Below are 14,575 nucleotides of genomic sequence, written 5' to 3' on the forward strand. Positions count from 1 at the left end.
CAGCAGTGGGTTCAAGCTCCTGTATCTGCAGCTTCTCAGAGAAGATCCAGTCAATCTCCTCTTCATCATCTATGATGACAGTCTACTGACCTCCTCCTGCAGCAGCTTTACTTGGTGATGAAGATCCTCCCCAAGCATACATCTCCGCAGGTAAAGCCACTTCTTTATGGACATTCAATTTCTCTGGAGAATAAGATGAGTTGAGGCACCTGACATTCTAAGTAGTTGTTCCTGTCATGCATCACCAACTTTGCTGAGCACACATACAATGTCTCAGCAGAGTTTCTAACCTCTCCTTGCACCTGCAGAAGTGCATCTTCACAAACTGCACCTCGCTAATCAGCAGTTAGCTGGAGACACAAGGTCAAAGCACCCTTTTATTGGGAAGAGTTGGCAGAACTTGTCAAAAGCTGCTAGAGCTTGCTATAAGTGAAAGCCTCCTGAATCTATGGTTTTGCAGCAACAGCAGGCACCCTGAAGAGTTACCAGGACTTCTCTGACAATCCCAGAAATTTCTGAGAAATTCCTAGAATTCCTAGAAGCAGAGCCGAAAAACTGCTGCACAAAACCACTGTGTTTGTTGACTGGTTCTCTCCTATGAACTGATGAGACTGGAATAGGAAAGCATATAAATATATGGGAACTGCAAAGTACATAAAAAAAATTGTTCAGAAGAAATAGGAAGACGATTTACAACCTAGCACCCTTGAAATACAGATGTACCAAGGTCTACCTCTTGCCAAAATAAGCCAAGGAATGTGGTGAACTGCACCATGAGCACTGAGAGATATGCAGAAGATTTTTCAACTTCCTGTTTGTTTTTCCTCCTTCTTCATCGTGGATGCTACACCAGTTTATTTGTAAACTTATAAATTCTTTTATAATCTTCCACCAGGGCTTCACTCAAAGCCTCACAATGCATCCCCACCATTTTCATTTTAGTGAAAATGTAATGGTCGCCACCACTCCAGGCTTCTGGATTCCTTGGCTCTACACTGCTCAAGGGGATAGTGCCAGTACTTCTACTCCTAAAGACACCCCTGAAGGCCTTGCTGAACTTTTGACCTAGCCTCCTACTGTAACTATCTCAGTTACAATTAAAATGCATATTTTCATGAAGCAGTATGATCAATCTCTCTGGAAACATGAAGCTAATCCATGCATCAAATACGAGTAACTTTTGACCTACTGATAAATTCATGAAGTCTTGATAAGTTCTAGGTGTTTTACTCACACTGCATTAGCAAATCCAAACTGAAAAACAAATGTTTTGACTAATTTCTGTAACAGACTTGTTATTCATATGTACTAACCTGCTCTGTGAAAATTGATTAAAGTCATCCTGAAGGCCATATTTGTGTAGAAGTTCTCCCAGGAGGTAACCAGTAGAAAATTCTTCCGAAAGTGATGCTGGAACTAAGTTGGGTTTTTTGTTGTGTTGTTTGGGGTTTTTTTAAAAAAAAATAAGATAATTAGAAGCATTCATACATTGATCTTAATTTTCTTACAAAAATGATAACGAGCTGTAGTAAGTCAAAACTTTATTAAAAGGAATTCAAAATTAATTTTAGGAGGCTAATCTAACAGTAATTTGTTTTCAAGTCACTAATAAATCTGCTTTCAGTGTGGTTATTTTGCGACATAAGCTTTAGGTAGTCATTTAATTCTCATCTTTACTGTCAAGAAGTAGACATCATCATAACTCAGCATGGGTTTATGGAAGGCTGGTCCCGCCAAACTAATCTGATAGCCTTCTATGGCAAGTTGACCTGCTTGATGGATGAGGGAAAGGCTGTGGATGTTGTGTTCTTGGACTTTACTAAAGCCTTTGACACAGAATCTCACAGTATGCTACTTGAGAAACTGTCTATCACTAGCCTGGACAGGCGCACCCTTTGCTAGGTTAAAAACTGGCTAGATGGCCAGGCCCAGAGAGTGGTGGTAAGTGAAGTTAAAGCCAGCTGGAGGACCAGGAAGAGTGGATCGAGTGCACACTTAGCAAGTTTGCGGATGACACTAAACCGGGAGGAAGTGTCGATCTTCTTAGGGGTAGGGAGGCTCCACAGAGAAATCTGAACAAGCTGGGTCGATGGGGTGAGGCCAATGGGATGAGGTTTAACAAGGCAAAGTGCAGAGTCCTGCCCCGGGACACAAAATGCCCGTGCAATGGAAAGCTGCCTGGCAGAGAAAGACCTGGGGGGGTTGGTCGACAGCTGACTGAACATGAGCCAGCAGTGGCCCAGGTGGCCAAGAAGGCCAGTGGCATCTTGGCTTGTATCAGAAATGGTGCGACCATCAGGACCAGGGAAGTGATTCTGCCCCTGTACTCAGCAATGGTGAGACCGCACCTCAAACCCTGTGTTCAGCTCTGGGCACCTCACTACAAGAAACACATTGAGGTCCTGGAGTGTATTGAGAGAAGGGCAAAAGAGCTGGTGAAGGGGCTGGAGAACAAGTCTTACAAGGAGCGGCTGAGGGAGCTGGGGTTGTTGAGCCTTGAGGCTGAGGGGAGACCTTATTTCTCTCTACAACTACCTAAAAGGAGGTTGTAGAGAGGAGGGTGCTGGCCTCTTCTCCCAGGTGACAGGGGACAGGACAAGAGGGAATGGTCTCGTGCTGTGTGAGGGGAAGTTTAGACTGGACATTAGGAATTTTTTTTTCACAGAAAGGGTTATCAAGCACTGGAAGAGGCTGCCCACAGAGGTGGTTGAGTCACCATCCCTGAAGGTGTTTAAAAGGCAGGTAGATGAGGCACCTGGGGACATGATTTAGTAGTAGACAGCTATGGTTCAAGTTGATGATCTCAAAGGTCTTTTCCAACCTGATGATTCTATGATTAAATAATTGTCATTAAGATCATGGTAATATCTATAAATGGCAATTACTACATTTTCCATTAAAAAAATGAAAAAGCTAATGGTAGCAAAGCTAGGAACAAATGCCTCTCCAAAGCAGGCACAACACTTGCATTCAAAGCAAAGCACCGTTTTGCAAACATATTTATTGTAATTATCCCCTGGAGTCCTTATTAGCAGTTGAAGCCCAAGCTCCTCAGCCTCCTGAGAGCACCAGCGCCTTGAGGGAAAACAACCTCGCCTCAGAAACCACTGTCCTGCACGTGAAGATCAAAAGTGTACCTGAGGAGGCAAGGTGCCTGGACTCCCCTGCGCCAGGGGAGGTTCAGACTGGATATATCGAGACAATTTTTCACAGAAAGGGTCATCGGTCACTGGCAGAGGCTGCCCAGGGAGGTGGTCGAGTCACCTTCCCTGGAGGTGTTTAAAAGACGGGTAGACGAGGTTCTTAGGGACACGGTTTAGTGGCAGATAGGAATGGTTGGATTCGATGATCCAAGAGGTCTTTTCCAACCTGGGGACTGTACGATTCAAAGAAGCAGGGCCGCACCTCGGAAGGCGGGCAGAGCTCGGCCTGGGGGACCCCGGCGTGGGAGGGGCCTGGCCCGAGCGCCCCCGGTGCTGACAACCCTGCCCGCTGCCCCCCCGGGCCCTGCGGCCCTGCGGGGGCGGCCCGGCCGCCCGTCGCCCCACCTCGCCCCCCCTCGCCGCTCACCCACGCGGCGGGACAGCCTCAAGTCCCGGTTCAGCCACTCGCACAGGATCTCCGACATGGCCGCCACCCCCGCTCCGCGTCCGGTTGCCGCGGCGACCGGGCCGCGCTCGCGCGCGCGCGCCGGGGGCGGGAAGGGGAGGGGAGGGGTGGGGCGGGGGAGGAGGAGGCGGCACCACCCACAGCCCCCTCCCAGCAACCACACCCCCACCCCCCCCACCCCCCCGCTTCTCACTCCCGCGGCGCTGGGGCGACCCCGCCCGCACGGGGAGCGCGCGCCGGGGGCGGGGCGGGAGGCGGGAGGACGCGGGGCGAGGTGAGCGCGTGCCAGCGCGGGGCCGGCCCGGCCGAGCCCCCCCACCCGGGGGAGGGAGCGTGTGTGTGTGTGAGGGAGGGAGCGAGGGAGGGGGGGAGAGAGGGAGCGAGCGACCGTGGGGGAGAGCGTGACTGTGAGTGTCCGTGAGTGTGTGTGAGTGTATGTGAGTGTGACTGCGTCTGTGTCTGAGTGTGTGTGAGTGAGTGAGCGTGTGGGGCTGTGTGAGCGTGGGAGTGAGCGTGACTGTGTCTGTGGGCGAGAGTGATGAATGAGCGTGTGTGTGTGGCAGTGTGAGTGTGTATGAGCGTGTATGTGTGTGTGTGTGAGTGTGTGCAAGGGTGACTAAGAGTCTGAGTGTGTCTGAGTGAGCATGTGAGTGTGCATGAGTGTCTGTGTATGAGTGTATGCAAGGGTGACTGTAAGAGTCTGCATCTCTGAGTGTGTCTGTGAGTGAGCATGTGTGTGTGGCAGTGTGAGTGTGCATGAGCGTGTGTGTGTGTCTGTGCAAGGGGGACTAAGAGTCTGTGTCGCAGTGTGTCTGTGAGTGAGTGTGCATGAGAGTGTGTGTGTCTGTGCGCAAGGGGGACTAAGAGTCTGCTTCTCAGTGTGTCTGTGAGTGAGCGTATGTGTGTGGCAGTGTGAGTGTGCATGAGCGTGTGTGTGTGCGTAAGGGTGACTGTAAGAGTGTGCATCTCTGAGTGTGTCTGTGAGTGAGCGTGTGAGTGAGCGTGTGTGTGGCAGTGTGAGTGTGCATGAGTGTGTGTGTGTGCAAGGGTGACTAAGAGTCTGCGTCTCTGAGTGTGTCTGAGTGAGCATGTGAGCGTGTCTGTGTACATGAGCGTGTGTGTCTGTGAGTGTGTACAAGAGTGACTAAGAGTCTACGTCTCTGAGCGTGTGAGTGAGCATGTGTGTGTGGCAGTGAGTGAGCGGGTGAGTGAGTGTGTGTGTGAGTGTGTGCAAGGGTGACTGTAAGAGTCTGCATCTCTGAGTGTGTCTGTGAGTGAGCGTGTGAGCGTGTGTGTGTACACGAGTGTGTGTGTCTGTGTGAGTGTGTGCAAGGGTGACTGTAAGAGTCTGAGTCTCAGTGTGTCTGCAAGTGAGCGTGTGTGTGTGGCAGTGTGAGTGTGCATGAGTGTGTGTGAGTGTGTGCAAGGGTGACTGTAAGAGTCTGCATCTCTGAGTGTGTCTGTGAGTGAGCGTGTGTGTGTGGCAGTGTGAGTGTGCATGAGCGTGTGTGTGCAAGGGTGACTGTAAGAGTGCGTCTCTGAGTGTGTCTCTGAGTGAGCGTGTGAGTGAGCGTGTGTGTGTTTGTGAAAGGGTGACTAAGAGTCTGCGTCTCTGAGTGTGTGAGTGAGCGTGTGTGTGTGTCAGTGTGAGTGTGCATGAGCGTGTGTGTGTGTGTATGAGTGTGTGCAAGGGTGACTCTAAGAGTCTGCATCTCTGAGTGTGTCTGCGTGTGAGCATGTGAGTGAGCGTATGTGTGTGGCAGTGTGAGTGTGCATGAGCGTGTGTGTGTCTGTGAGTCTGCAAGTGTGACTAAGAGTCTGTGTCGCTGAGTGTGTCTGTGTGTGAGCGTGTGAGTGAGTGAGTGTGACTGACTTCATCTCTGTGAGTGTGTGAGGGTGGCTGTGTGAGAGTGCCTATGTGTGTGTGAGAGTGTGTGTGCGCGTGCATGAATGAGTGAGTGCGTGCATGAGTGTGTGCATCTGTGTGTGTGACTGTATTTGTGTGCACATGAGTGCACGTGTGTGTGGTCTGTGAGTGTGTGTGTGTGAGTGGATGTGTGTGCATGTGTCTGCATGCGTGTGCGTGTGCACCTGTGTGAATGTATGAGTGAGTGTGTGTGTGCGTGAGTGAGTGCGGGTGTATGTGCATGTGTGTGAGCGAGTGCAGGTGTGTGAGTGTGGAAGGATGTGTGTGCATCTGTGTGTGTGGATGTGAGTGTGTGAGCGCGGGCTGTGTGCACCTGTATGTGTGTGTGAGTGTGAATGTGGGTGTCTTGAGAGTGTCAGTGGGTGTGTGCGTGTGTGTGCATGAGAGTGTGGATGTGTGAGACTGTGTGTGAATGTGTGTGTGCCCATGTGGGGGTGTGAGAGTGCATGAGTGTGTGTATGTGAGTGTGTGTGCCTGTGTTTGTGCACGTGTGTGGGTCTGCGTGTGTGTGTGCATGTGCATGAGTGCATGCGTGTGTGCATGTGTGTGGAACATCTGTGTGTATGTGCATGTGTGTGCTCATCAACGTGTGCGCACTTGTGTTTGTGTGCTTTAAATTAAAATAAATCACTGAGTTTTGTAAGAGTTAAAGTGTAACTGCCATTAATATGTTGAGAATTTCATTGTAGAACTAGTGGCACATCAATCAATCGGGCAACAGGAAACTTTGAGAGAGGGGAAGTACTTTCAGGGCAGATGTTTACTATTTATATCCTTTTAAAGATTTAAAGTTTCATGTATATATTAAGTTATAAAAATACCTACAATTTAGAGGGAAAAGACCACCTTGGATTTTTTTTTTAATGATAGTGTTACCAGCGGGAATCTCTGCCATCAGAGTATGTTTCTCATATACCAGAATCCAAAGAACAGACAGACTTCAGCTTCCTCATGAAATTTGTATTTCAGTTCCAGAAATCTGTGTATATGTGTTTATGTTTATATATAATCAATGTTGCTGTAAGTAGTCATTAGCAGAGTCATAGAATCATAGAATGATAGAGTGGTTTGGGTTGGAAACTTTAAAGATCAGCCAGTTCAAACCCCTGTGCTATGGGCACGAACAACCCCACTAGATGAGGCTGCTCAAAGGCCCAATCCAGCCTGGCCTTGAACACCTCCAGGGATGGGGCAGCCACAGCTTCCCTGAGCAACCTGTGCCAGTGCCTCACCACCCGCATTGTGAAGAAATTCTTCCTAATGTCTAATCTAAATCTTCCCCCTTCGTTTAAAGCCATTCCCACTTGTCCTACCACTCCCTGCCCTTGTAAAAAGTCCGTCTCCAGCTTTGCTGTATCCCCTTCAGGTACTGGAAGCTGCTCTACGGCCTCCCTGGAGCCTTCTCTTCTCCAGGCTGAACAACCGCAACTCTCTCAGTCTGTCCTCATAGCAGAAGTGCTCCAGCCCTCCCATCGTCTTTGTTAACTTTATGTTGCTTTAAAAAATGCAATCTTGAACTTATTTACATTAAGTTTAGAACTTCTTTCCATGCCACCTCTGACTTTGAAAAGCTGGTACTTCTGTATCTTTAGAATTTTTTGTGGAATGTATTCTTTCAAGTTTGTTGTCATATTCAGTAGATTTCTAAACAGCTAGTTTTGTTTTAAAATTACAGTGGTTGTTCAGTATGCTGAGATGGACATAATAAAATCTTACTCAGATAAATTAGAATTGTGAGAAAGATGAGGAATTTTTCTCGTATTTAAATTCAGTAGCGGGTTGCTGTTTCATTTAAGTATATGTTAGCTTGTAACAAATTAATGTAGCTTTCTTACAGAATTTCAAGTAACAACGGAATAGTGTAGTAATCGATTTTTACTTCATTCTTTCCCTGAATCTAAGAACTTGGAAAGATGTCTGTGTTCTGCACTGTGAAAGCTGGATCCAGAGAGTATATAAAGAAAATTATTTGCAGACAAGTAAGGTAACTTTCCCTATTTATACCCTGGTTGAAAACACCAGTATTTTTAAATAATAAGGTTATTTAGTTTGTGTTGTGTTTATTTTTTAATTCTCTGCTTGGAATGCCAGTGGGAACATCCTGGAAATTCCAGACTGATTTTCCCCAGAACATTGTACTTTGCACAGACACACATGCATGCACACACATGCATACACACACACAGACACAAACACACACATGCGTGCAGACACACACATGTACTTTGTTTGTTGACAGTAATACTGGCTGTAGAATGCATCTGATTTTTTCACCTCAAATTCTGTATTTGTTTCAAACTTCATGCATCTTGCTGTGGACTTGATTTGAAAGAGGGGAGAATTGTCTGTAGGTTGTGTTTAATAATGGTTAAAGGTATAGAAAACAATAAACAGTGATCTGTTGAGCATAGAAATTGGAAGTGTTAGGGATTATCTGTAATATTTCATTCTTTGCCCTTCTGAAAAAAAACCTAAAAGAATCTATGAAGAACTAAAAAAAGAGTTTATGTTATAATCATCCCTACAGCTTTTGTGGATGTTGGTTTTGAATAATGTAGTGGAAACGATAAGGAAATGCATAAAGAATAAAAGGACAAAATCCAGTTATTATCAATAAGCTTAAGCTCTTATCACAAAAGGCAACCAAATACTTTTAAAGGTTCAAGATTCTAGACTGAGGGGGGAATTAATTAGGAGGAAATATTTTATTTTAATACAACCAAGATTAAGAAAAGTTAAGTGAAGTACCTGAATTCTTAAATTAGACTGCATTTAGGCTGAAGCCATACAGACAATAGTAACAATAAACAGATACAGAATAATTAAAGAATGTGTGGGTTCAGGAATTTCCTTTTGTTGCACTAGATTTGTTGCTGTCACTAAGATTGTTTTTAAAAATACTTGAGGGTAATATTTTTGTAAATTTATGTTATGTTCTTTATTGTTTGCTAGCGTTGTCTCCTTTTTGGGAAGTTATAAAGAGGCTAAATAGCCTCCACTTCTTACCAGGGCATTTTTTCTGCTTTTCCCTTTCTAGTCTGATTATTCATTTCACTTAATGCTATTTATTCCCTCTGGCATGATAAAATGTTCCTGTGCTCTTTGAAACTTAGTTTCAACTATGTTCATCCTGCACAGATTCTCTACTCCTGTCACCTCAAGATCCTCCTAAATATCTGTACTGTGAACATAACAGGATCAAGCCCTGGAGCAATTCATGGTCTTCAGGTTTGTGCTCACCAGATATTACCACAGCAATTTGCTAGCTACGGCTCTCAGTTCTATTGCCCATACTAACATTTACAGCCCTATGACTCTGGAACCCTGCCCTGACTCCTGCCTTGGTTTTCTCTGTTGCCAAAAGACAACTGCTATATTGTTTCAGAGCAGATGTTTGTCTAGTCAATTCTCCTGTCTCTGACAATGATCAATAAAAAATTCTGGGAAAGAAATCAGGGAAAAGCGTATACTGAGACCTGTTAGTGTATACTAAGATGCCCTACAGAACATTCTTCCAGCCACTGCTGATGGTGGTGGAGGACTTTTGTGTGTCCACATAAACTAGTACAGTCAACCTTTCCTTCTGTGAATGCACACAGACAGTTTTGAATGTGTGTAAATGTTTAACATTGACAGTGGTCTGCGCTGTGGTAAATAAAAATAAAAAAAGCCATAGCTTAACCTAGCTTTATATCAACAAATTTTATTACCCTTCATTATGTGACGTAGTACATTATTTTGTGTATTCTCTGTGTTCTCTGCCCATTCCTTTCGGCATTCTAGTTGTTCTGTTATTTATAAACAACAACATCAGGCATCTGACTTGCAGGTTGAACTGATGTTTCAAGTGCTATCTTGCTTCCATGTATTTTATATGTATATTTACTGTCCATCTTTATTCTCTCTCCTTCCCTCTTCTGGGGTTAGGAGGTGGTGTCCTTGGAATGGAACTGTGGTGCCTATGGCATATTCTGCTCTTTCTATTATCTGCATGAAGAATGCTAAGGTGTGAGTATGCTGTACAAGTACTGTCAAAAGAAAAAGGTCCTCCACTTCAAGTAGTTGCAGAACAAAAACTAGGCAATGCTACTATGGCTATGTGCAGTATAACAGCAAAAGTTACTGCTTAAGTAACCTCTTTATGTTTTAAATAAGTGTGGCACCTGTGTCCAAACACTGATGAGAAAGTATGATACATTCTAGAAAATTACAGGTACATTTTATGCAGGAAAGTATTGTAACTGGATGCATTGTTTTCTGTACTGCAAAGTGGATAATTAGTATGTAAGTTCAACTTGAATAAATCTCCCTAAATTACTAGGCAGGTGTAAGGCAAGAGAACTGTAGGGAAGTTAAAACAATCTGAAGAAGGAACAGAAAAAAACGCGTCCAGTATAAGAAGCAATTCAGAGCTATGTTTAGAATCATAAAATCACCAGTTTGGAAAAGACTTCTTGGATCATCAAATCCAACCATTCCTGTCTGCCACCAAACCATGTGCCTGAGCACCTCATCTATCTGTCTTTGGAACACCTCCAGGGATGGTGACTCAACCACCTCCATGGGCAGCCTGTTCCAGTGACCAATGACCCTTTCTGTGAAAAAATTTTTTCTGATACCCAGTCTGAACCTCCCCTGGCACAGCTTGAGGCTATTCCCCCTTGTCCTATCACCTGTCATGTGGGAGAAGAGGACAGCTCCCTCCTGTCCACAACCTCCTTTCAGGTAGTTGTAGAGAGCAATAAGGTCTTCCCTCAGCCTACGCTTCTCAAGGCTAAACAACCCCAGTTTAGCCTCTCCTTGTAAGAATTTTTCTCCAGCCCCTTCACCAGCTTTGTTGCTCTTCTCTGGACTCACTCCAGAGCCTCAACATCCTTCTTGTAGCAAGGGGCCCAGAACTGAACAGAAGATTCACAGAATCACTAGGTTGGAAAAGACCTCCAGGATCATCGAGGTGCAGTCTCATCAGTGCTGAGTACAGAGGGAGAATAACCTCCCTGGACCTGCTGGTCACACCATTTCTGATACAAGCCAAGATGCCATTGGCCTTCTTGGCCACCTGGGCCACTGCTGGCTCATGTTCAGTCACTGTCAACCAACACCCCCAGGTCTTTCTCCTCCAGGCAGCTTTCTAGCCAGTCTTTCCCTAGTCTGTAGCTGCACAGGGTTGTTGTGCCCCAAGTGCAGGACCCGGCATTTGGCCTTGTTAAACCTCATCCCATGTCCCATTGGTCTCAGCCCATCAGTCCAGCCTGTTCAGATCCCTTTGAAGAGACTCCCTACCCTCCAGCAGATCCACAGTAACACCCAGCTTAGTGTCATCTGCAAACTTGCTAAGGGTGCACTCAATGCCTTCATCCAGGTCATTGATAAAGACATTGAACAGGGCTGGACCCAGCACTGAGCCCTGGGGAACCCCACTTGTAACGGGCCTCCAGCTGGAATTCACTCCATTTCCCACCACTCTCTGGGCCCGGGCCCGGGCCCCAACCAGTTTTCCACCCAGGAGAGTGTGCGCCTGTCCAGGCCAGAGGCTGACAGTTTCCTGAGCAGAATGCTGTGAGAAACTGTGTCAAAGGCTTTACTGAAGTCCAAGAAGATACATCCACAGCCTTTCCCTCATCCAGTAAGCCAGTCACCTTGTCATAGAAGGTGATCAGGTTAGTTTGGCAGGACCTGCCTTTCATGAACCCGTGTTGACTGGGCCTGATCACCCGGTTCTCTTGCATGTGCTTCATGATAGCACTCAAGATCACCTGTTCCATGACTTTCCCTGCACTGAGTTCAGACTGACAGGCCTGTAGTTCCCTGGATCCACTCTGCGACCCTTCTTGTAGATGGGCACAACATCAGCCAGCCTCCAGTCCAGTGGGACTTCCCCAGTCAGCCAGGACTGCTGGAAGATGATGGAAAGGCGTTTGGCAAGCATGTCCACCAGCTCCCTCAATACTGTCAGGTGCATCCCATCCAGCCCCATAGACTTGTGAGTGTCTAATTGGCCAAGCAAGTCTCTAACCACTTCCTCTTGGATCATGGGAGCTTTCTTCTGCTCTTCTAGCTCCTGGGGATGTACACATAGGGAACATCTTTCCTTATTCTTAAAGACTGAGGCAAAGAAGGCATTACGTACCTCAGCCTTGTCCTCATCCTTTGTCACAGTTGTTCCCTTTGCATCCAATAAAGACTGAATACTCTCCCTGGCCCTCCTTTTACTATAGATGTATTTATAGAAAGAATTTTTATTATCTTTCACCAAACTGGCTACTCTGAGCTCTGGTTGGGCTTTAGCCTCCTGATTTTTCCTCTGCATGATTTCACTTCCTCCCTGTAGTCCACCCAGACACCTGTCCCTTCTTCCAAAGTTCAGAGACATTCCTCTTGTTTTTGATGTCCACCCACATCTCTCTGCTCAACCAAGCTGTTTTCTTTCCCTGCCGGCTCATTTTCTGGCACATGGGGACAGCTTGCTCCTGTGCTGCCAGGGTTTCCTTCTTGAAGAGCACCCAGCTCTCGTGGGCTCCCTTGCCCTTAAGGACTGTCTCCCATGGGACTTTATCAACCAGCCTTCTGAACAGTCCAAAGTCTGCCCTCTGGAAGTTTAAGGTCATTGTTCTGCTAAACCCCCTCCTTACTTCACATAGAACTGAGAATCCTATCATCTCATGATTGCTTTGCCCCAGGCGTCCTCCAACCATCACATCCCCCACAAGGCTTTCTCTATTCACAAAGAGCAGCTCCAAGAGGCCGCCTTCCCTTGTCAGCTCACTTACCAGTTGTATGAAGAAGTTGCCTTCCACACCCTCCAGGAACCTCCTAGACTGCTTCCTCTCTGCTGTATTGTACTTCTAGTAGACATCTGTTAGATTAAAGTCTCCCACAAGGACAAGAGCTAGCGATCTTGAGACTTCTCCCAGTTGTTTGTAGAAGAGCTCATCAGCTTCTTCTTCTTGGCTAGGTGGTCTATAATAGACTCCCCTCACAACATCTGCCTTCTCGTGGGCTCCTCTGATTTTTACCCACAGACACTCAATGCTGTCATCGCCATAATCAAGCTCAATGGTATCAAAGCACTCTCTAACATAGAGGGCTACCCCACCACTTCTCCTACCTTTCCTGTCCCTCCTAAAGAGTTTATACCCCACCATAGCCACAGTCCAGTTATACGAGTCGTCCCACCACGTTTCTATGGTGGCATCTACGTCATAGTCTCTTTGCCCTACAATAGCTTCCAATTCCTCCTGTTTATTGGCCATGCTGCGTGCATTGGTGTAGATGCCCTTCAGCTGGGCTATTAGTCCTTCAGCTCTCAAAAAGGGAGTAGTGTTCATTCCAAAATGACTGGTCCTTGGATTATCTAACCCATCAGTGCCAATTACATCTTTTCCGTTGCCCCCACTCGCTCTGAGTTGATATACTGGAGGTCCTCACCTGTACACTATCTCTCAGGCACTGGAGTGCCCTTTCCAGGATTACTCCTGACTAGCCTGGCTTCAGCCCTCTCCCCCATCACATCTAGTTTAAAGCTCTATTAATGTGCCCTGCTAGATTTTTGGTCAGGATTTTTGTGCCCCTAGGAGATAAGCACTTGAGGGATTTATTTTTTTATTTCCGTAGCAATTAACAAGTAAGAAAGAAAGTAATTTAACTTAGTGCACGACTGCTTGTTCTACTGAAGACAGTATGGTTCAGTTTACTTAAGCTATAGCATTTCCACATATAAGCGAAGGTCTGAGGAATTTTCCATCTTCAAATCAGAATTCAGTGTCTCCAATGTGTTTGTCAGGAATCACTGTCTGCTGTGGTGGATAGTGACGTATAATATTGAATAATGAATGTTTGAAATATTGAATAATATTTGAAATATTGAATAATGTTTGAAATAGTGGTGCTGTTTGGTTTCATTTGTAAGACTACTTAGAGACTAAAAAGTTTGGTTGGTTTTGGTTTTTTTTATAAGTGTATAGAATTACTGACTTCATTGAAAGTTCTTGAAGAGTTTCTGTGGCTTTAAGGTAGACAGTGTTTCTCAAGCATTTCAAGAGCAAGAATTTTAAGAGCACAGAATCACAGAACCATTTTGATTGGAAAAGACCTGTAAGATCAAGTCCAACCATTATCCAACGTTGCCAGTCCCCCATTAAACCATGTTCCTATGCACCATATCTACATGTCAGTTAAACACCTCTAAGGATGGGGACTCCACTACTTCCCTGGGCAGCCTGTTCCAGTGCTTGACAACACTTTTGGTGAAGTAATATTCACTTGTCTAAGTACCTTGTCTAGACCTCCCCTTGCACAACTTGAGGCTCTTTCCTCTCATCCTATCCCTTGTTACTTGAGAGAAAAGACACACTCCTGCCTCACTAAAACCTCATTTCAGGTAGTTCTAGAGAGCGATAAGATCTCCTGTCAGCCTCCTATTCTAAATGCTAAACAACTCCAGCTCTCTCAGCTGCTCCTTGTAGGACTTGTTCTCCAGACCCTTCCTCAGCTTTGTTGCCCTTCTCTGAACATGTTCCAGCACCTTGTAGTGAGGGTCCAAAAACTGAACACAGGATTTGAGGTGCAGCCTCACCAGTGATGATCACTTCCCGACTCCTGGTGGCCATTTCTGATGCAAGCCGGGATGCTTTTGACCTTCTTGGCTGCTTGAGCACACTGCTGGCTCATGTTCAGCCAGCTGTTGACCAACAATCCCATGTGCAGAAAGTGGAAGTGAAGGAAATAATAGACCAAACAGAATAATAGACCTGACAGAATGAAAATTCATGTAAGCAAAAGAAAACAAAATAGAAGGCTCACTAAAACCCGTCTTGAATAATGAGTACGTATATGTTTTATGGAAACAGTGAATTATGGGAAATTAGACTGGCATGTAGATACGGCTTTAAGCAAGAGTGTAAAACAAATAAATGAGGATTTAAGGACACTTGTATTTGTAAGAGTTCACTGTTATGCCACTGAATTGATTATCCATTCTTGAGCATGTCATTCTTCTTAGTAGTTTATTTTCATTTTTATTACTGATATTTTTCCTTT

At 45.7% G+C, this 14,575-nt stretch overlaps 1 protein-coding gene across 1 annotated transcript in view; it reads right to left on the reverse strand.

The window, feature by feature from the left end:
- SPEF2 (sperm flagellar 2) overlaps positions 1-3,635 on the reverse strand; it is a 78,839-nt gene extending 75,204 nt beyond the window's left edge. Inside the window, exons 1-2 of the mRNA XM_069881178.1 lie at positions 3,571-3,635; positions 1,314-1,416 (exon numbers count right to left, since the gene is read on the reverse strand). Coding sequence (XP_069737279.1) covers positions 1,314-1,416; positions 3,571-3,628 — 161 coding nt within the window. The 5' untranslated portion in view covers positions 3,629-3,635. The remainder of the gene's footprint in view (positions 1-1,313; positions 1,417-3,570) is intronic.
- Between the last annotated feature and the right edge of the window lie 10,940 nt (positions 3,636-14,575).

This window comes from Phaenicophaeus curvirostris, chromosome Z (genome assembly GCF_032191515.1).
Source record: "Phaenicophaeus curvirostris isolate KB17595 chromosome Z, BPBGC_Pcur_1.0, whole genome shotgun sequence".
Taxonomy (NCBI): domain Eukaryota; kingdom Metazoa; phylum Chordata; class Aves; order Cuculiformes; family Cuculidae; genus Phaenicophaeus; species Phaenicophaeus curvirostris.